Consider the following 23,067-nt stretch of genomic DNA (forward strand, 5'->3'; position numbering starts at 1 on the left):
TCATAAAACACAATTTAGATGCCCCAACTAATCTCACACACTTTATTCTTATTTCCTCAACCTTTGCCCCAAAAAACCCTAAAACACCCTTTGGTGTGTTCTACTGTTAGGGCTGTCACATCCTGCTGTAGTCAGTCAGGTACCTGCCTCTCCCCACCCAGAACGTTGGATTCAAGTGATTTTTTTTTTCACCTTTATATCCCCAGGCTTTAGTATCCGCAGTAGATAAATTTCTAATTAGAATTAACTACTAGCTCCATAAAAAATAAAATTTAATTTAATTATTCATTTCATGCTAGGGAGACCAGGTCTCCAAATACAGCATGGGACAGAACTTCAAATTCTAGAGGACTTAATCCAGACATTGCACTCTTGTTTGTCTTTGCAGATGAGCATCTTTGAACTAGAATTTTTCTGGATCTTCTTACATAATTTTCTCCAAGCATGAGAAAAGTCATTATATAGCAACAAGCCAACCACATCATGGCTTTAGTCTGGTCGATTTTTTTCAGCCATGGAAAGAGTACTAGGATGACCCTAGGGGGATATTTGGCCTCAGCTGTATAATATCTATTTTGAGAACCTCTCAGTTCTCCCTTCATCGAACCATTTGGACAATAAGAATTTATGTGTACCTACATTTGCCAAGTTCTCAGCACTATAAGGAACCAAAGGATACACTATAGTCAGTCCCCATTACCCCAGTCACTGCATCCTGTTCTTCACACAAACACAATAGGGAAGGAGCAAAGCCCCTTTGTGATATTTCACCCTGTGAAAGAGCCCGACTCCTCAGCATCGTTACAGAGTGGCTAATGTGCAGCTCTAACCTGGGTCTGCAATCTAGTCCTGGGTAATAACTTAGAAGATAAATGAAGGAATGGACCATTGAGAAAATGTTGCTTTTTCAAAGATCCCCAAGTATGTATCTGCATGATGGACTACAATGACTCCAAGGAAGATTATTGTCTTTAGAGTAAATAATATGCTTTTTTCCCCAAGTCTCAAAGCCTGTATTTAAATGATTATTCATAGGTGTTGTGGGAGACGTTAAGTCTGAGCTTGGCAATTCCCAACGTAAAAATGGGTAATGTTTCAAAAACCTAGTTTATGAGTCATCTACCCAGAAATTCACCATTGCCTCTTACATTTTGTTCCAAATTCCCAGGCCGACCCTGAAATCTATTTATCCTCATTACACACCTGAAAAGTATTTAGTGACACCTACCCCATTTATAGCATTGTTCCTTTGGGAAAATGTCCTCTCAGTTCCCAGTCAAGTGGCATGCAAATACATTTCTACTTGCATTTGGAGGGGCACAGGGCATGGGGAAAGATCAAATAATGAGAACGAGAAATGAATTTGATCATATATTTCCAGAAATCAGGATTCTGTTAATATTATACATACATTTTTTAAATGTCTGTCTCTAAATGATTATCATTCGTTAAAAGCAAAGAATTGCAGCCTCCACTATCAAAAGAGAGATTTTCAGAGTTTTGAAGTGACTCCTACTCTCTCTGTGTTATCTTGATGAAATATAAACATGGTTATAAGAAGATTTGACATTGAATCCAATATTTCCAACCTCTCATCTGTATTTTTCATTTTTCCTTTAACTCCATTGAGTTCATATTGTAATTAGTATACATTTTAAATAGGTTTTAAATGGGTGCATCATAGGGAATATTTTCCTACTTTGAAGTAATTTAAAGCCAAATAAATTTACAGTTTTAATACAAAATAAGCTCTTTCAGATTAAAAAAAAACATTTTTTTCTATTATGAAAATGTAAAGGATTTTTTAAATCTCATTTATTTTGTCAATTTGTTCTGCTTAACATTCTTCAGCCCAGTCCACTCTCAATTATCCACGCTAAGGAAGGGGGATCAGTGGCCTGGATAATCTAAAACAGCAGATGATTTTAAAAGCCCTTGTATTTGGCCTGGGCATATTTTACAATCAAATTCTGATTATCCACACTAATGAAAGGAAGAGCAGGCACCTTGAGAAAGATCCAAAGCCAATACAGACCTTCTCATCTGGTTGAAGGTGCCCCAAGGAGGAGGGCCACATCGTAGAACAGAAGGAAAGCAGCAGGGCCACAGCAGCTGCTGATGGCACCACCCACAACACGCAAAACACACACACACAGCTGTAGTATTCATATCAACACTTCTCATGATGTTATCATCTTTAGATACATGGAGTTATGTTCAAACACCCCCACGTAAAAAGGCATATTATCCATGCTATTCCAAATGGATAATACAATAATAATTGTTCATATACACTAAAAACCTCTTTTAGGGGTTTCCTTTGCCCCATTAGTCACTGAGTCCTTTACTACCACTACCAAGGTCACGGTAACACACTTGGGAAAGTAGCATAAAAGATAAAGATGAAAGACGCAGTGTGCTGGAGTAGCTGAAGCTCCAGCTTAGAGGTGAGATAGGCTGGATCTTCGTCACCATTTGATCTCTGTTGATGCCAATAGTCATGTATATTCAAGCAAAGGGAACAGCATGTGCAAAGGTACAGAGGCATGAGAGACATGGCCCATTTAGCAAATTACGTATGCTTTATTTTGGTCAAAGAGTACGATACATATAGAGAAGAAGTAACAGGAGAAACTGGAGTTGTAGTCAGAGAGAAAATTGCAGGGTTCTTCACTGTCAATTTAGACAGATCAATATATAAGACAGAAAATTAACAAGGATATCTAGGACTTGAATGCAGATCTGGACCAAGCAAACCTAATAGACATCTACAGAACTCTCCACCACAAATCCACAATATATACATTCTTCTCAGCACCACATCGCACCTACTCTAAAATTGACCACATAATTGAAAGTAAATCACTCCTTAGCAAATGCAAAAGAATGGAAATCATAACAAACAGTCTCTTAGACCACAGAGCAATGAAATTAGAACTCAGGATTAAGAAACTAACTCAGGATTGCACAACTTCATGGAAACTGAACAACGGGCCCTTGAATGTTGACTGGATAAACAATGAAATGAAGGCAGAAATAAAGATATCTTTCAAAATCAGTGAGAACAAAGACACAATGTACCAGAATGTCTGAGACACATTTAAAGCAGCATCTAGAGTGAAATTTATAGCAATAAATGCCCACATGAGAAGCAAGGAAAGATCTAAAATCAACACCCTATCATCAAAATGGAAAGAGCTAGACGAGCAAGATCAAAAAAACTCAAAAGCCAGCAGAAAACAAGAAATAACTAAGATCAGAGCAGAACTGAAGGAGATAGGGACATAAAAAACCCTTCAAAAAATCAATAAATCTAGGAGCTGACTTTTTGAAAAGATCAACAAAATAGACCACTAGCCAGATTAATAAAAAAGAAAAGAGAGAATAATCAAATAGATGCAATAAAAAACGATAAAGGAGATATCACCACCAATTACTCAGAAATACAAACCACCATCCTCTGATTACTACAAATAACTCTATGCACATAAACCAGTAAACTTGGAAGAAATGGATAAATTCTTGGACACTTGCACTCTCCAAAGCATAAACCAGGAAGAAGTTGAAACCCTGAATAGACCAATAACAAGGGCTGAAGGTGAGGCAGCAATTAATAGCCTACCAACCAAAAAAAGCCCAAGTCCAGGTGGGTTCACAGCCGAATTCTACCAGACATACAAAGAGGAGCTGATACCACTCCTTCTGAAACTATTCCAAACAATACAAAAAGAGGGAATCCTTCCCAAATCATTTTATGAAACCAATAACATCCTGATATCAAAACCCGGAAGAGACACAACCAAAAAGAGAAAACTTCAGACCAATATCCATGATGAACAGAGATGCCAAAATCTTCAATAAAATACTGGTAAACTGATTGCAACAGCACATCACAAAGATTATCCATCATGATCCAGTAGGCTTCATCCTGGGGATGCAAGGCTGGTTCAACGTACACAAGTCTATAAACGTAATCCACCACATAAACAGAACCACAGGTTTATCTCAATAGATGCAGAGAAGCCCTTCAGTAAAATTCAACAGCCATTTATGCTAAAAACTCTCAATAAATGAGGTATTGATGGAACTTACCTCAAAATAATAAAAGCTATTTATGACAAACCCATACCCAATATCATACTGAATGGGCAAAAACTGGAAGCATTCCCTTTGAAATCTGGCACTAGACAAGGATGCCCTCTCTCACCACTCCTATTCAATATAGTATTGGAAGTTCTAGCCAGAGCAATCAGGCAAGAAAAAGGAATAAAGCGTATTCAGTTAAGAAAGGAGGAAGCCAAACTGTCTCTATTTGCTAGATGACATGATTATATTTAGAAAACTCCATCATCTCAGCCCAAAATCTCCTCAAACTGATAAGGAACTTCAGCAAAGTCTCAGGATACAAAATCAATGTGCAGAAATCACAAGCATTCCTATATACCAATAACAGACTAAAAAAGATCCAAATCAAGAACAAACTGCCATTCACAATTGCTACAAAGAGAATAAAATACCTAGGAAAACAACTAACAAAGGATGTAAAGAACCTCTTCAAGGAGAATAACAAACCACTGCTCAACAATATAAGAGAGGACACAAACAGATGAAGAAACATTCTGTGTTCGTGGTTAGGAAAAATTAACATCATGAAAATGGCCATACTGCCCAAAGTAATTTCTAGATTTAATGCTATCCCCATCAAGCTACCTATGACCTTCTTCATAGAACTGGAAAAAAAAAAAACACCTTAAATTCATATCGAACCAAAAGATAGCCCACATAGTCAAGACAATCCTAAGCAAAAAGAACAAAGCTGGAGACATTATGCTACCTGACTTCAAACTATACTACAAGGCTACGGTAATCAAAACAGCATGGTACTGGTACCAAAACAGATATAAACCAATGGAACACAAAACAGAGGCCTTGGAGGTAATGCCACACATCCTCAACCATCTGATCTTTGACAAATCTGTCAAAAACAAGCAATGGGAATAGGATTCTCTGCTTAGTAAATTGTGTTGGGAAAACTAGATAACCATGTGCAGAAAGCAGAAACTGGACCCCTTCCTGACACCTTACACTAAAATTAACTCCAGATGGATTAAAGATTTAAACATATGACCTAACACCATAAAAACCCTAGAAGAAAGCCTAGGCAAAACCATTCAAGACATAGGCATAGGCAAGGACTTCATGACTAAACACCAAAAGCATTGGCAACAAAAGCCAAAATAGACTAATGGGATCTAATTAACTCCAGAGCTTCTGTACAACAAAAGAATCATTAGAGTAAACCAGCAACCAATAGAATGTGAAAAAATTTTTGCAATCAACCCATCTGATAAAGGGCTAATATCCAGAATCTACAAAGACCTAAAATAGGTTTTCAAGAAAAAATAAATTAAACCCATTCAAAAGTGGGTAAAGAACATGAACATACATTTTTCAAAAGAAGATATGTATCAGGCCAACAAACATATGGAAAAATGCTCATGATCAATGGTCATTAGAGAAATGCAAATCAAAACCATATTGAGATACCATCTCATGCCAGTTAGAACAGCGATCATTAAAAAATCTGGAGACAACAGATGCTGGAGAGGATGTGAAGAAATAGGAACACTTTACATTGTTGATGGGAGTGTAAATTAGTTCAACTATTGTGGAAAACAGTGTGGTGTTTCCTCAAGGACCTAGAAATATAAATTCCATTTGACTCAGCAATCCTATTACTGGGTATATACCCAAAGGATTATAAATTGTTCTATTATTAAGACATATGCACACATATGTTCATTGCAGAACTGTTTACAATAGCAAAGACCAGGAACCAACCCAAATGCCCATCAGTGATAGACTGGAAAAGGAAAATGTGGCACATATACACCATGGAATACTATGAAGCCATAAAAAACGATGAGTCTGTGTCCTTTGTAGGGACATGAATGAACCTGGAAACCATCATTCTCAGCAAACTGATACAAGAACAGAAAATCAAACACTGCATGTTCTCACTCATAGATGGGTATTGAACAATGAGAACACATGGACACAGGGAGGGGAGCATCACACACTGGGGTCAGTTGGGGGAAATAGGGGAGGGTTAGAGGGGGATAGGGAGGTTGGGGAGGGATAACATGGGGAGAAATGCCAGATATAGGCGATGGGGATGGAGGCAGCAAACCACATTGCCATGTATGTACCTATGCAAAATCCTGCATGTTTCGCACATGTACCCCAGAACCTAAAGTGCAATAAAATATATATATGTACAATTCTTTCGCTATTCTAGGTCCTTTAAATTTTCATATAAATTTTTGAATCAGCTGGTCAATTTCTATATTTTAAAAAAGGCCTAATGTTAAGAGTTTGATCAGAATTACTTTGACTCTATAGATCAATTTTAGGAAAACTCAGTATCTTCACAATATTGAATCTTCCAGTGCCTGTCCATGTTACAGCTCTTCTTTTCATTATATTTAAAAACTTACCAATATTTTGTAGTGCCCAAATATCATATATACTTTGTTAATGCTTTGCATTTTTGATGTTTCTACAAATGGCATTTTAAAATTACATTTTTCAATTGTTCATTGCCAGTACATAAAAATGTCATTGACTTTTGTATACCGACCTTGTATTTTGAGATTTTGCTAAACTCATTGATTAGTTCTAGTACTTAATGGAGATTCCTTAAGACTTTTTATGTATACAATCATGCTGAGAATAAAGATGGTTTTATTTCTTCCTTAAAAAAAAAAGAAAGGAAAATTGCAGGGCTTTTTTCTGCTAGGAAAGAATTTCAGAAATTATCCTGTAGAAGGTCAGAAGACATTTCAAGTTTTTTAATAATTGTTGAAATGCACTGAACAGTTAAGATTTGCACAGCATTGTTCTATGCACTTGATTCTTATGGACGCATTTATATTTACAACAATCCCAAGATAGGCACTATCGTCATTCTCATTTTACAAATAAGGAAACTGAACCCTGCAAAGCTGAGATATCTTCCAAGATTGTACAATTGATAAGTGGTGGAGTCAGGGTTTAAACTAGTCTGTTTGATTTCAGGGCTCATCCTCTCTCTCAGAAAATAGAATAATGTGGTCAGAATTGTAAAAGACCATGCTAGAAGTAATATGCAGGGGAAATGGGAGGAGAGTGGAGAGGAGAGAAGGAAACTTTAAGAAGACAAGAGATGCTAAGTTCCAGAACTAAAGGAAAGGTAGAAGCAATGAAGAAGATGGGTATAATCAAGAGGTTTAGAGGACATAGAATAAAAAGTAATTGGTAAAATGAAGGAAGGAGTAAGATGAACCATCTAATGTATTTCTGATTTGGGCACTTGTGTGACAGCCTTAATAATTTTTAAAGATTCATTTAACGTTATGCACCAGTGAATTTAGCTAGAAAGCAACCCCTACCAGAAGGGCAAGCTGAGAAAGGAACAGCACAACTATCACCTTATTTCCTCCAGTACAAAGCTGGCACATATTTATTCGAATAAACAATGTCCTCTCTTAACTGACTAATTTAGTAGTGACAAAAAAAAATCATGTATAACTATGTGGTCCAACAGATAGAGCCCATACACCAAACAAATTATTAAGATACAGTTATTTTTATCTTGTTTCTCAAGGTTAAATATATCGACTCACTTTTAGCTTTCTGTGTAACATCCATGTGCACCGTAGAAAGAAAGATAAGGGAGAGAGGAAACAGGGAGAGGAGAAAAGATGCAGAGACATGTTATAGCTTATCAAGATATTTCTAAGTGTGTTAAGAAAGCCACAATCATTTACAGAATGCTCTTATTAGAGAAATAAGTGTATATGTACACGTAAGTCTGTGAATACATAGAAAAATATGAAAAATACATATTCAAATATTTTAAATAGCTATTGGCTGATTATTTTAGTTTTGGCTTGTTTGTATCTTCTAAATGTTCTAAAATTATTTTGTATTCCTTTCATAATACAAAAAAATATTTCTAAACATATGTGATTAACATCCACCATACTCAGAATCTTGCTGATACAAAGGAATATACAGCCAGGCGCGGTGGCTCACTCCTGTAATCCAGCCCTTTAGGAGGCCGAGGCACGCAGATCACTGGAGGTCAAGAGTTCAAGACCAGCCTGGCCAACATGGTGAAACCTTGTCTCTAGTACAAATACAAAAATTAGCCGGACGTGGTGGCACGCACTTTAATCCCAGCTACTTGGGAGACTGAGGCAGGAGAATCACTTGAACCCAGGAGGCAGAGGATGCAGTGAACCAAAATCACGCCGCTTTACCCCAGCCTGAGTGACAGAGTGAGACTCCATCTCTAAATAAATAAATAAATCTTGTGAAAAAATAGAATATACAAACAGACAGGCCAACTCTTATCAGTAAATAACTTACATATACACAAAGTGATGGCAGAAGATTTTTTTCAGCACTGACCATGAAGCCAACCGAGGTATTAGAAAACTTGGTAAATGCAGAATCTGTCCTCAGAAATTGAAAGAAGTAATACCTTACGAAACATGAAAATGGCTTAGATCAGCAACATCATAAGCAGATGCCTAGACACGTGGTCTTTCTCAGTCATAGTCAGCCCCAATCCACTATGACTTTTCTTACAGCATCGGAGTATTTTGCTTTCTCTTGTTATTCTGTCTGAAATCCATTAATTCCACATTAGCTCATTTTCTAAGTTCATTCTGGCTGGTATAACAGAATGCCATAGGCTGGCTGGCTTATAAAAAACAGAAATTGTTCAATTCCCACTTATGAGTGATAACGTGCAGTGTTTGGTTTTCTGTTCCTATGTTATTTTCTGAGAATGATGGTTTCCACCTTCATCCATGTCCCTGAAAAGAACATGAACTCATTTTTTATGGCTGCGTACTATTTCATGGTATAAATATGTGCCACATTTTCTTTATCCGGTCTATTTTTGTTGGGCATTTGAGTTGGTTCCAAGTCTTTGCTATTGTAAATAGTGCTGCAATAAACATATATGTGTGTGTGTCTTTATAGTACAATGATTTATAATCCTTTGGGTATATACCCAGTAATGGGATTGCTGGGTCAAATGATATTTCTGGTTCTAGATTCTTGAGGAATTGCCACATTGTCTTTAGGGAGGGGAATGCCACACAACGGGGCCTGTCAGGGGATGGGGGGAAAAGGAGAGCATTAGGACAAACACCTCATGTATGCGGGGCTTAAAACCTAAATGACATATTGATAGGTGCAGCAGACTACCATGGCACATGTATACGTATGTAACAAACCTGCATGTTCAGCACATGTATCCCGGAACTTGAAGTAAAAAAAAAAAAAGAACAGAAATGTATTCCTCACATTTCTGGAGACTGGAAGTCTAAGATGAAGGTGCCAGTACAGTCAGGTTCTGGTGAGGGCTCCTTCCTGGTTGACAAATGGCTGTCCTCTTGCTGTATTCCCACATGGCTAGGATCCCTTTTATTGACTATGAGGCAGAATTCCCATTCATGAGAACTCTGTCTTTCTGATTGTATTAGTCCTTCATGCTGCTAATCAAGAGATACCTGAGACTGGATAATCTATAAAGAAAAAGAGATTTAATGGACTCAGGGTTCCACATGGCTGGGGAGACCTCACAATCATGGTGGAAGGCGAAAGGTATGTATTATATAGCAGCAGGCAAGAGAGAATGAGGACCAAGTGAAAGTGGAAACCCCTTATCAAACCATCAGATCTTGTGAGACTTATTCTTTTCCATGAGAACAGTATGGGGGAAACTGCCCCCATAATTCAATTTTCTCCTACTAGGTCCCTCACACAGCATGTGGGAATTATAGGATCTTTAATTCAAGATGAGATTTGGGTGAGGACACAGCCAAACCGTATCACTGAATAATCACCTCTCAAAGGCCCCACTTCCAAATACCATCACATATGAGGATTAGGGTTTCAACCTATAAACCCGAGGGGAACACACAGATTTACTATGTAGTACTCATCTTCTTTATTAAAAAGCATAGGACTAGAAAATTTCTTGTAATTGGATATATAGTGATGACAAGGAGGATGATAATTGTAAAAGGGTGGGGGGGAATTGATTCATTAATTTTGAATAGTACCTCATGATTTATGAGGCACTTCCAAACATTAATGCATGTTAATAAAGACTTCTACATAAGTTAATATTATATTAAAGTCTTTACTTGTGTTAATAAAGATTTCCAGTTCAAAGTGAGGAATACAGTGAACATATTTAATTCCTTTTCTTCTCACAACCCCATTGCAATAACAGTAAATAAGAGAAGGAATCCATAACCTAGCTGAAAACAAAAGAATGGTCCCAGAATATCACATATACTAAAGTACTTTTCTGGGCTAACCAATGGGTTAGAAGACCAGGCCTCAGAGCAATCATTATGGTAATGAAAGGATTATCTATCTTACTGCTGATTTGATGGGTTTTTCTTCTCCACAAACAGGTCGTTGGTTGTGTCTTTACCCCATGTTGAATTCATAAGAAATGCTTCATAAAAGTGAGAGGCGCGACTGGGTAGGACTCCTATCATGGGTATTGAGGCCACAGAAAAAAGCAGAACACACTCTAGAGCCAAAAACATGAACTCGAAAGGGCATGCAAAGAAACATAGAAGTTAAAATCAAACATACTCTTCTTTTAAAGCCCTTGTTATCTGGCAGTTATCAAGGTCTAAATTTTGGCTGTCTCACTTTATGCCCATAATCATTTGTGAGACGACTGACTGTCAATAGATCCCAACAACTTACACAGAATTCTATTGCTTATGGTGCGGTCCCTGACTCAGTTAATAGAACTATCTAACTTCAAAGGAAGTCTAAATCAGTTAGTGGTATTATCAATATAATCATTCATTCATAAACATCATAAGGCATTTGACAAAAGACAAGTAACCTGAAAAATAAGGAACAAAATTCTTTTTATGATACATGCAAAAAAAGTGAAATTAATTTTTAAAGTTTTTATTCTAAATTGATCATTTATAATTGTGTATATTTACAAGGTGTGAAGCAATGTTATTATTTATGAATACAAATTTTAAAAATTAAATCAGGTTAGCTAACATATTCATCATCTAAAATACTTAACTTTTTTTGGTGGGATAATTTGAAATCTACTCTCTTAACAATTTTCAAATGTACCATATTATTAACCATATTCACTACCCTATGCAATAGGTCTCAAAAAAAGATTCTCCTGTCTAACTGAGGTTTTTTACCCTCTGGTCATCATCTCCCAAGATTCCCCCCACCCGCTAGCAATGTAACCACTATTCTGTTCTCTGCTTCTATGGGTTTGATTGTTTTAAATTCTACATGTAAGTGAGAACATGCAGTATTTGTCTTTCTGTGCCTTATTTCACTTAGCATAATGCCCTCTAGGCTCATCCATATTGTCTCAAAGGACAGAATTTCCTTTTTTATAAGGCTGAATAGTTTTTCATTGTGTATATATTCCACATATTCTTTATCCATTCATCTGTTTATGGACACTTAGTTTGATTCCAATAAAGATATAGTGAATAATGCTGAAATGAATATGGAAATGCAGACATTGCTTTTACGTACTGGCCCAAATCTTTGGGGTAAATACCCAGAAGCAAGATTGCTGGATCAGGACCTTAATTTTTAAAATTAGCATTATTAAAGAGATTCGAGAGGTGACAACATCCAGAAACTAAAAGGTGACTTCCTAAAACAGAAGCAAGTAAATAATTAATTCCTAAAAGTTAGAAATATGATTTTCAAAAATAAATATTCAATAGAGGAGTTGAAAAATAGAATGAATTCCCCTAAAGTCCTAACATAGCTAAAGTATTAAAGGAATTAACCTGGATCCAAAGAAGCACAAAATGTAAGAAAAAGGTCTCCAATATTCATCCAATGAAATTTTTTAAAAAGAGAGAGATCATCATTAGGAATTTGCAAGTGAGAAATTGGAGACTTGGAGAAGTGATTCAATTCTCCAGTAATAGTCTGTAAAAGGAGTTCGACATATTTCAGATGTGTCCCCCTCCTAAGAAATTCAATGAATACATCTAAACATGCCCTCGATAGTTGTTTATGGCTGGCATCCACACTGACCGGCCAATGCAAATGCCAGTCTAGTCTATGCCTACTGTTTACAGTTGGCATCTGATGGGTAAGCATGGTAGTATATCTGTTGATTAATATTTGAATATCATCCTGTTCTAAGTTATAATCTTTGAATGATGCCTACATAATTAATTTCATGGTACAATGAAAAAGGAGGAAAATATTTGATATTGTGTGAATTTCAAACTTTTTGCTGTTGTTATTGTTTTTGAGACAGAGTCTCGCTTTGTCGCCAGGTGCTGGGCTCTAGTGCAGGGATGCAATCTTGGCTCACTGCAATCTCCGCTTCCCAGGTTCAAGCAATTCTCCTGCCTTAGCCTCCCAAGTAGCTGGGGCTACAGATGCGTACCACCATGCCCGCCAATTTCTGTATTTTTTAGTAGAGACGGGGTTTCACCATGTTGACCAGGACAGTCTCGATCTCTTGACTTTGTTATCTGCCCACCTTGGCCTCCCAAAGTGCTGGGATTACAGGCGTGAGCCACTGCGCACTGCCTTGAATTTCAAACTTGAAACCGGGGGAAAAAAATAAGAATGGTTTCTGTCATGTCAACTTTCAACTATGATAAATTTCATTGGTAAATGTCCACTTCTCTGCTCCCTGTTTCCTTACATACCAAGAAATAAATGACCATGCTTTAAGTCTGCTTCCCTTCCTTCTTTCTTAGGTGGGTCCAGAAAAGGAGCAGATCCATATGGATATTCCTCTTCTGGAAGAATACCAAGGGCAGCCAAGAGATCAAGTCTCAAACTGTCTTGTTTATTTAACCTATGAGGTTTAGCAGAAAACAGAGACAAAGACACGCAGTTAAAATCTCTTGAGGGAAGAAAGCAAACAGGAAGTGGTCTTAGAGAAGTATAGGGCCTATGCTGACGTGTACAACAAGTAGAGAAAGTGTGCCTCCAGCTCAGGATTGTGTGAATCAGTTGAGGTTTTCTTTTTTTTTTTAATAAGGACCAAAAAAATACAGCCTATATAGAAACACCATAAACTCAACTTAAAACCAAAAAATACAAGTGCCATGTTTATTTTCCAATGTTTTAAGAGAAAAAAAAAAAAACACCCAAATGTCTTAACTATAAGAATCTACCTTTAACATATCATGGCAAACAGAGTTGGCCAAAACCTGAGGCAACCCCCAATTTCTGCCACCATAAAACCAAAGTCAAACTTAAAATCAACTATTATATTAGCATCAAGTGCAACATCAAGGATTCACAATAACATTCATAAAACTGAAGCCTTTGGCTCCTTAAGAACCACAAACTCAGATCTACTAGGAAGCATTAACACAGTAGTTTAGACTTTGCTTAGGATTTGTGGGATTTTGCAAAGCATGTTCACCCCTTAAGAGCCTTTCCTAAAATCACTGGGAGTTATAAGCTCATAAGAACTGTAGAATTGGGTCCTAAATGTTATTTTCATAGCTCCTCCACGGCCAACCATCAAAGTAAACAAAACGCCACAGAGCTACTTGGTGTTTTTGTAACTCACATTCCCTCCAGCCAAAAACAGAGGATGGAGTCCACTTTACAAGGAGTTAAAAATCATCGGAATTTTTCTGTACTTAAAAATATTGTGGGAGACTCACTTCTGTATGTACGATGATTTTTGTACTCTCTTCCCTGCCTCTTAGTCTAACAAATACATTTTATAGGTTTTACACGGTTCTTTACAACTCACCTAAAACACGTAATTTTCCTCCTGCTTATATCATTTATTTGCTATTTATTTATTAGATTTATATTGTGCTTTCCTCCAAAAGGCTCAAGGCACCAGGCAGTCAACTCTTAGATAATAAACATTAAACTCTTTCTTAAGATCATAAACAGTGAAATAGCCAGAGAGATAGAAGGGATGTGAACAAGGACAGAACAAAGAAAAAGCGGTGATTCTGGCAAAATACCCAACCAAGGAGTCAATGTGTTAGGAGACCCAGTGATAAGGCCCAGTCCCTGCCGCTCTCAGCCAGCCCACCTGCAAAGACCCCGACAGTATTTTCTATATGGAGACAAAATATTTCCGTTTTTCCAATGAGAGTGAGGGAAGGTACCCTAGTTATTCTTCAGGGAATTCAAGAGAGTATCTCAAAACAAATATATGTGTACAGACAACAGTATTTTGAAATACGGTGGAAAGGGAGACAATAGAAAGAGATACACGGTAATGTTTTATAAGAAAACTTCAAAGTGTTAGATTTTTTTTTTTTTACAAATACAATTCATGCCCAGTCCTCAGTTCTGCTGTGTGCCTCTGACTTCCAAAGGATCTACAGACCTTCAGAGGCCAGGGCAGCGCAAAGTGCAAAGATTATCAAAATTAAAAAAGAGACAGGCTGTCCTCAGCTTTAAAGTCCAAGCCATGATGATTTGATAAAGCCACGAGTTAACTTCCTGTACCGTAATCCAGTCGACAGTGGGAGAAATGGTTAAACAGTAACTCTCCTGGCAACTGCTGGTGAACTAGCCAAGCATGAGCAAGGAGGGAATAGATTCTAATGAGCAATCAAAACAAAAATGACCATTTTCACTAAATGGAGTAGACAATCAATGTAACTCTCCTTCTCTCAGAGCACAATAGCATTCAGCCAGGAGAAAGAAAAATAGTAATAGTATAGGCATTAATATTAGGATTTGGTGAGTACTACATACCACAGCTGCATATGCTTACCTCTTCAATCCCCAGAACAAATCTAGAAAATGAGTATGACTACTTTTCGAATTTCACAAATAAGGAAACTGAGGCTTAAATACATTATTTGCCCAAAGTCACTCTGCTAGTAAGTACTGAGCTAAAATTCAAACACAGCACAAAAGGATCAGTAAGGGCTCCTAGGTTAGAAAACAAGCAGACATGCAAAAGTTATTCTGTGAGTTGACAAAGATAGCAGACTGATGGCTCTTGGCAGAGCACGCTGGATCAAGTACCCTACCCAGGAAGCTATAGATAGAAAGTTAATGGCAGGTCGGAGGCTGCAAATAAAGACCTCAAAATATGGCAGGAACAAGCACAAGTCCAAAGAGCATAGGACAAGCTGGTTCCAAGCAGACAAATGAGATGAAACACTATTGAGATCATGTGAGGTGAGGAGCTCAGCATGGACCAGTTAAGGTTATCTCCGGGTCCTAAGTGGGCAGGAACCGAATGCTGGTAGTTGAAACCCACTCTACTGTCTTGTATAACTAATTGCATATTTATACCAAGTTAACTGTTGAGTTCCACAGTAAATCACTCTCTGTAATCCTTTTGTGATCCCACCAAGTATGAATATCATGCATTGAACACTTACTAAATGCCAAGCACTTAACACATATTATCTTATTTAAACCTCATAGCTATGCTACACAGGATACTCCATAAGAATCTCCATCTTACAGGTGACGAGGCACAGAGGAGATGAGTCATTTGGTCAAAGTCACAAATCTAGTAAAAGGAGAGATAGACTCCAAATCTAACGAGTCTTGCCCCAAAGCTCATCTTCATAATCACCAATGTTTTGTTGCTTTTAGAATCTGATTCTATTACTCCATTCCGGTGCTCTACCATGCTTTCTCTAATTTTTTTGACCTCTCTTCTGAGAATGAAACTCACCAAGATCATTGCTTTTGTTTTGATTCCTAGAGGGCAGCCTATTAAGTCACCCTCTGCTACAAAGTGGAAATTATCAGGAACAAGACGAAAGAAGATCCCATATAGCGAGAAAGGTAGCGTGGAAGCCAAGCTAACCAGGACATTGTCAGATGTCCTTTTAAAAGAGCTTTGTTATAAGAAAAATAAAAATAAAATAAAATGAAAAGTAAACAATTCAGAGTTCATATATACAAGAAAAAAGAGCTTTGTATCACAGATCATATATGTGTAATAATATACATAATCACTCAGTGGGAGATGTCTTCTACATGGGAGTTATCACAACTGTGTAGTAGAGATTCCTCATTTGCATTCTACAGAATGGGGAAACAGCTATCAAAGTTTGGAATCACAACCAGCATGGGTTGTACCGAGATCAACTTGTTCTGTTTCTTTGTCTAGAAAGCTCTCCCCGTATTCAAATGACACTCTCCTCCTCATCCCTTAAGTTTAGATGGAATAATGCTAGTTCACTGCGATCCTCCTTGATGACCCATCCTGAAGAACTGGTTTCCACATGACCCTTTCCCACAACATCCTACCATCACCGCAGCACTTACCAGAGCAGTCATTATTTTATTGATTGATTAACCTGTTTTTCTTGGTGTATAAGTTTTCTAGGGGTGCTGTAACAAACAGCCACAAAATGAAAGGCTTAAACAACAGGAATGTATTCTCTCACAGTTCTGGGGGCTGCAAGTCCAAAATCAAGGTGGCTGCAGACGCATGCCCTGCCAAGACTGTAGGTAAAATGCTTCTTGCCTCTTTCTAATTTCTGCTGGTGGCCATTGCTCTTTAGCTTACAGTAACATTCCAATCTCTCTCTCTTGTCCCATGATGTTCTCCTTGTCTCTGTGTCCACATTTTCTTCTTTTCTTTTTTTTTGAGATGGAGTTTCACTCTTGTTACCCAGGCTGGAGTACAATGGCACAATCTCGGCTCACTGCAACCTCTGCCTCCTGGGTTCAAGCAATTCTCCTGCCACAGACTCCCAAGTAGCTGGGACTACAGGCACATGCCACCATACCCAGCTAATTTTTCTGTATTTTTAGTAGAGACAGGGTTTCACCATGTTGACCAGGATGGTCTCGATCTCTTGACCTCGTAATCCACCCTCCTCGGCCTCCCAAAACCCTCAGATTATAGGCGTGAGCCACTGTGCCTGGTACACATTTTCGTCTTTCAGATTTCCAAATGTCTTGGTGTCCAAATTTCCTTCTTCTTAGGCCACCAGTCATATTGGATTACAGTTCTGCCCTACGCCAGTAAGATCTGATCTTAACCTGGCTAATTACACCCCTCAGTGGCCAGTTCTGGCCTCCAGACTGTAAGAGGATAATTTATGTTGTTTAAGCCCCGCAGTTCATGATAATTTATTACAGCAATTCTAGGAAACTACTATAATAACTCACCTAGCTTTGTTTAATCCAGGGTTTCACATACTTATTTGACCAAATAAATATTTTCCCCATGGTAGCTATTAACAAGCTCTAACTCCCTTGGGTGGGGGAATATATGTGTTTTACAAAAGAAAAGCTAATCTTCCTATTTCACAGATGAAGAAACTGAGACTTAAGGAGGACAAAGATTTCACACACTCGTGTGTAGGAGGATGAGGACTAAAACTGGCTCCAAGTCTACTCTGCGTGCTTTTTGCCATTTGCCTCCATTTACTTCTCAGCTGCCCCAGGAAATAGGGTGGCATACGAGACTAGGCTTGGGGCTCACTACAGATAGAACAGGGAACTTTTCCCAATTAATGAAGGACTCTTTAAAAACATTGACCCAATATTTTCCCAGCCAGTAGAAGAAGTGGTTCTCCTTTGTACAGGAGTTGGGGCAAATAGGTTCTAGAAACCAATTATAAAAGCAGCTGATCCAATGTAAACTGATGTCTCAGCTGAGTTTGGACTGAGTGAAAATCTTTCACCTCTTCATCCCTCCACCCTTGTGTCTAAAGAAAGAGACAAGAGAATGTGAGCCTCCACCCACGACATGTTTGAAAAGGGAAACAAATTCACTGTGGCCTGGATAACATTGTGGACTGTTCAATTCCTTGCTGCTTTTCTTTCTGCCTCTTTACTCCACTAACTTCCTCAGGTACACAGAACACACCAGAAATAAAGCATTCCCATCCCAGTGAAGGGGAGAGAGTGGCCCCTACCTTCCACTTGATAAGCTGCGGTGGCTGCCGCCCATCCAAATCCCTCAGGGAAAGCCATGGTTTAGAAGCTGTCTCCCAGAATCCTCAGCGGACAGAAGCAGAACGCCCTTTGGCCAGAGGAGCCAGGCAATTGAGCAAACAGAAAATGAGCTCTCACCCCAGACTGGAGCCTCAGAAGGCAAATATTGATGCAAACAAGAAGGAAGCAGGACAAAGGACACTTGACTGCCACAGCCTTGGTAAGTGTAAGGCCAGTTGCCTCACAGGGAGTCAAACGGACATATTCATCACTCTCCACACCTGATAACTGCGTCATCACCCGAGCTCATTATCTGGCCTCCCCACATGGCTTCCCCGGCACCCACCTCTGCATACCATGCCCAAGCCCACACTCAGCACTAAATTATGCATCCAACCTCCAGCCGCTGTTAAAAAAACCTGCAGAAAAAGTTTTTAAGAAGCCCCACCATACCCTGCCCGACAATGCCCTGTACGCCCCCTGCAGGCCCGTGTACCCAAGGTCCCGCCCACCTACCAATGGCAACTAGTTTCATGTACTTCCTACTTTAACTCCATGTATTTTCTGCTCCTCAAACGCCAATAGAAATGCCTTCTCTTTGTTTCCCCAATAGCCAATCAATTGCCTGCCCTCCCCATAAAACCCCATTCCCTGAACAGCTGGGTGCGACTTCTCTGGCACAACCCTGGACCACAGAACCTCGCCCAGGAGCTGAATAAATTAGCTTCTCACTTTCTTATACTTGCCTCAGTTTCCTCATTTTACCTTGGCCATAAATCTTACAGTAAGAATCCAAGACACTTTGTACAAGGCCATCAATTATACTTTCTTCTCCCAGCACACCCTGATTCCTAACAGAGTTGATAACCCTGGGTGCTAAGCCCCTCATTTGGAAGGGCACCTATTTACCTTTTAAAGTAACATGAACATTGTTTTTAAAAGTCATATCCTATAGAATTTTCCCTTAGTTCATTCATCCCAATTCCTGATCCCTACTCTGTAGAGGTAACCACTTTCAATGATTTCTTCTGGGATCTAAGAATAGGCTATTGCTTAAAGAATAGGCTATTGCTTTTTTTTTTTTTTTTTTTTCTTCTCAATTTTAGGTAAGTATTGACTTCTGAGTAAAGGGCAGAGGATCTACCATTCCCTTTCTCTCTCTCTCTCTCTCTCCCCCCACCTTACTCTTCTACCTTCCTCCATCTAGCCAACATGATAAAATTACCTTTCCATTTAAATGAATTCAATATTTATATTACTGTTAGTCTGTATGGCTCAAAGCTGAGCCATGTAGTATACATACCTTGCCTACATGCAACTTTCAATTTTCTCTGGGGTTAATCCACTGCCTGATCTTTACGTTTATTCAATTTTCTCTATACCTATTACTAATTCATCCCCAAACACTCTGACAGAAGAATACATCTCTGACTTGTTCAAACAACTCTGTCTTCCTGCTCCATTACACACTGTTTATTTTTTAGGCCACCATGGAGCTTTGATCCGTGATCTCCTTCACGTCATTCAGAGGCTCCTTCACTCTCCCCTGGTCTTCCTCTTTCTTCGTTTCTTCTCCCTCTTTAGAGAAGCACATCGTCGAATAACTGTCTGATAAAAGGGGCCTAGTACATAAATATTTCAAAACTCTGTAGCTGCTCTGGAATTATCTTTAGTCTAACATTGCTCTTAATATGCAGTTTTGTGCAGGATTTTGTGATGAAAATAATATTCACTCCGAATTTTGAAGGAATTGGTTCCTGATTTTATAGTATGGCTACTGAGAAATTTGATGACAATCCATCCTGTTCTTTTATGGGTAATCTTTGTTGTTCCCCCAGCCCACCCTTACTGACCCCCAGGTTTCTATTTCTGAAATTTCAGTCGTATTCATTGGCGTGGGACTTCTGTCCATTGTGCCAGGCACCCAGTGTGTGTGGCTTTCTACAGAAATGTAGATGCTGACAGTTGGGGAAACTGGGTGAGGGGGCCATGGGGACTCCCTGCACTATCTTTGAAGCTTCTGTGTAACTCTAAAATTGATCCAAAATAAAAAGTTTATTTTAAAAAAAAATGACTATGGATTGGGAGGCCAAGGTGAGCTGATCACTTGAGGCCAGGAGTTCGAGACCAGCCTGGCTAACATGGTGGAATCTCATTTCTACTAAAAATACAAAAATTAGCCTGGTGTGATGGTAGGCACCTGTAATCCAAGCTACTAGGGAGACTGAGGCAGGAGGATCACTTGAACCCAGGAGGTGGAGATTGAGGTGAGCTGAGATTGCACCATTGCGTTCCAGCCTGGGCGACAGAGCAAGACCCCATCTCAAAAAAGAAAAGACTATTGAAAGAGGAGGTAGGTATAATCAAAGTGAGGTAAGTTACTTATTCAGTTTTCCTACATTCCCACTAAATCATTCTACATTGTAATGACAGGAAAATAAAGTTTGGAACAAGGTGTAAGTAAGTTGAAATCCTACTTTCTCCAGTTATCTTATTAACCCTAAGAAGAAAGAAGAGATTATATACAAAAAGAAATGGGAAAGACATTGAGGACATTTAAAGGCACATTTTTGGTGAAATTACCTTAAAAATGCATGGCAAACTATTAAATTTGGCTTAGGTAGTCATTCAATTCTGAAGCAATTGTAAATTGAAGGAAAAAAATAAATATTAAATATGTTCAAGTTCAAGATGGAACACTAGATGGCAGTATTGCAACTTTTTTAGGTTTGCAAGTTGCAGTATAAAGCAATATTAAATTCAGTTATTTCTCTAATGGCTGTCTACACCAGTGGCCCCTGGCTAATTACTACTGCTCTTGTAAAGATACTTCTCCAGGAGAAACAATCTATCTTCTCAGTGCTTCACATACTCTGAAGTTATTAGTCCACAAGTGGTAGAATTGATTTCTCTCTAATCCAACATTCTCAAGCTTTTTGGTGTCAGAATCTCTTTACACTCTTAAAATTGTGGTTCCTAAAGAATTTTTTTCTTTCATGTGGGTTATATCTATTAATACTTACTGTATTGTAAATTAAAATAGATTTAAAAATATATATTTATTGTTGACTTCATTTTAAACAGCAACGAAAAGCAAGTTAACAGAAGTTACATATTTTAGGAAACATAACCCTATAACCCCAAACAAAAAAATATTTAGTGCGAAGAGTGTCTCTGTTTTACATTTTTTCAAATCTCTTGCATGCCTGGTTTAATAGAAGACAGCTAACGCTCCTATCTGCTGCTTATTCAATTTGTTGTCTCTGGAAAACCCCACTGTACACTTCTAGAAGAATGAGAGACAAACATAGAAAAGGCAAATTGTATCTTAGCATCATTATTAAAGAGTTTTGACCTGGAAGGCACCCAAACGGGTGGTGAGGACTTCAAGGAGTCCACAGAACACATTTTCATAACCGTAGTCCTCCCAGAACTTTCTTTCTACCTCTCTCCCAAGACCTTGCTTTGCCACCCAGCACCCTATGTATCTCTCATGTTTCTGAGAGCTCATTTCACTCAGGTTCCCTGCACTAAGGCCCTAATGGCTCTAAGACATGAATTTGCAGCCGTCTTCTCAGGTAAGGAAGAGTTACTGTATTTCAGATTTCTCTGTATACAAAAAATAGTCTGACTTCATGGTCCCATCCAGGAAGATTGGCTGGTAATTTAATTTGTCATTACTGCATTTGGGTTCCCTCCACTTCATTTTAGGGTCAGACAAGAATATTTGGGTCTTATAAAGACCAATTTTTTTTTAATACCTGGTGTTTCTATTCCTCTACCTCCCAGTGCTGGTCTGTACTAGTTAATGCCAAGGTGCCCACTCTCCAGGTCTACTCTCATCTCTTCAAGTCCACTGATTCTCTGGGCTCAAGCCTTCTCCAACGGTGAAGCTCTGAGGTTCTATGTTCAACTGCCCCTCATCACAACCACACAGTAGATCCTCTGACTTCCTGCCACCTTCCGAAGGTACTGCCTCAGAACAGCACAACAAACCTTTTTATTCATGAGAGCCACCAACCTCTGTTTACTTCCCAAGCTGAAAGCAAACATAAGTTACTTGCATTGTAGTTTTGTCTACAGGTGTATTCTCTCTAGAAGTCCCGGGACTTCTAAGGATATTTATCAATTCTCATACTGCTGTAAAGAACTACCTGAGACTAGGTAATTTATGAAGCAAAGAGGTTAAATTGACTCACAGTTCTGCAGGATATACAGGGAGCAGGGCTGAGAGGCCTCAGAAGACTTACAATCATGGTGAGAGGATGAAGGGCAAGTCAGCGTGTCTTCATGTGACAGCAGGAGAGAGCAAGCAAAGGAGGACTACACACTTTTTAACAACCAGATCTCATGAGAACTCACTCACTATCATGAGAACAGCAAGGGGGAAATCCAACCCCATGATCTAACCAACTTCCAGTAGGCTCCTCCTCCAACACTGAAGATCATAATTTAACATGAGATTTGGGTAGGGACACAGCACCAAAGCATATAATGAAAAGACTGTAAATTCAAAGATCTCTAGGTAACAAGAAACAAAACTCTTGCAGAAAACTTTATTTGCTAACTGTGAAACAAACTGTTCTTTAATAAGAATTCAGCCCTATTAGTCATAATCTTGACCAGCATAATCTTGAATTGCTGAAATTCAAAAACTCTGGCATTCGAAATATTCCTGTGTACCTGTGTAGGGGAAAAAGTAAGATTCTGAATGAACATTTGTCTCTCTGTAGCAAAGATGACTGTGTGTTCTAGCCAATCTTGTTTCCCTTTCCATCTGGGCACAATTTTGGACTACATTTTTCAACTCCTTTGCAAATGGCTGTGGCCGCATGACTATGTGTCCCAGCTAGTGGAATGTAGCAGAAGTATTGTGTACCACTGCCAGTGGGACACTAAAATCTGCCTATGTAATCATTCATGTTTCAGCCATGTATCATTATTCTTCTTTCATCCACTGGCTGGATATACAGGCTTCACTGGAAGACTCCAAGGCCCTATGAACTTAGATGGAAGGAGCCTGGTTCTCTGTATCACAGCATGGAGCAGAGCCCTGTAACAGCCCACAAACAACCCACTTTAAACCATGGTGTAAATAAGAAATTAACTTTTATTTTTCTA

At 38.6% G+C, this 23,067-nt stretch overlaps 1 protein-coding gene across 3 annotated transcripts in view; it reads right to left on the reverse strand.

Moving 5' to 3' along the window:
- The window catches only part of GBA3 (glucosidase, beta, acid 3 (cytosolic)), a 123,358-nt gene extending 105,338 nt beyond the window's left edge, over positions 1-18,020 (reverse strand). For all 3 annotated transcript variants that reach the window (XR_004741025.3, XM_035293954.3, XM_078367998.1), the window contains exon 1: positions 17,928-18,020. Coding sequence is in view for 2 of the 3 variants with exons in the window: in XM_035293954.3 (XP_035149845.1) it covers positions 17,928-17,985 (58 nt within the window). In the remaining variant the exon portion in view is untranslated. The remainder of the gene's footprint in view (positions 1-17,927) is intronic.
- Between the last annotated feature and the right edge of the window lie 5,047 nt (positions 18,021-23,067).

The sequence above is a fragment of the Callithrix jacchus genome, chromosome 3 (genome assembly GCF_049354715.1).
Source record: "Callithrix jacchus isolate 240 chromosome 3, calJac240_pri, whole genome shotgun sequence".
In the NCBI taxonomy this organism is placed as follows: domain Eukaryota; kingdom Metazoa; phylum Chordata; class Mammalia; order Primates; family Cebidae; genus Callithrix; species Callithrix jacchus.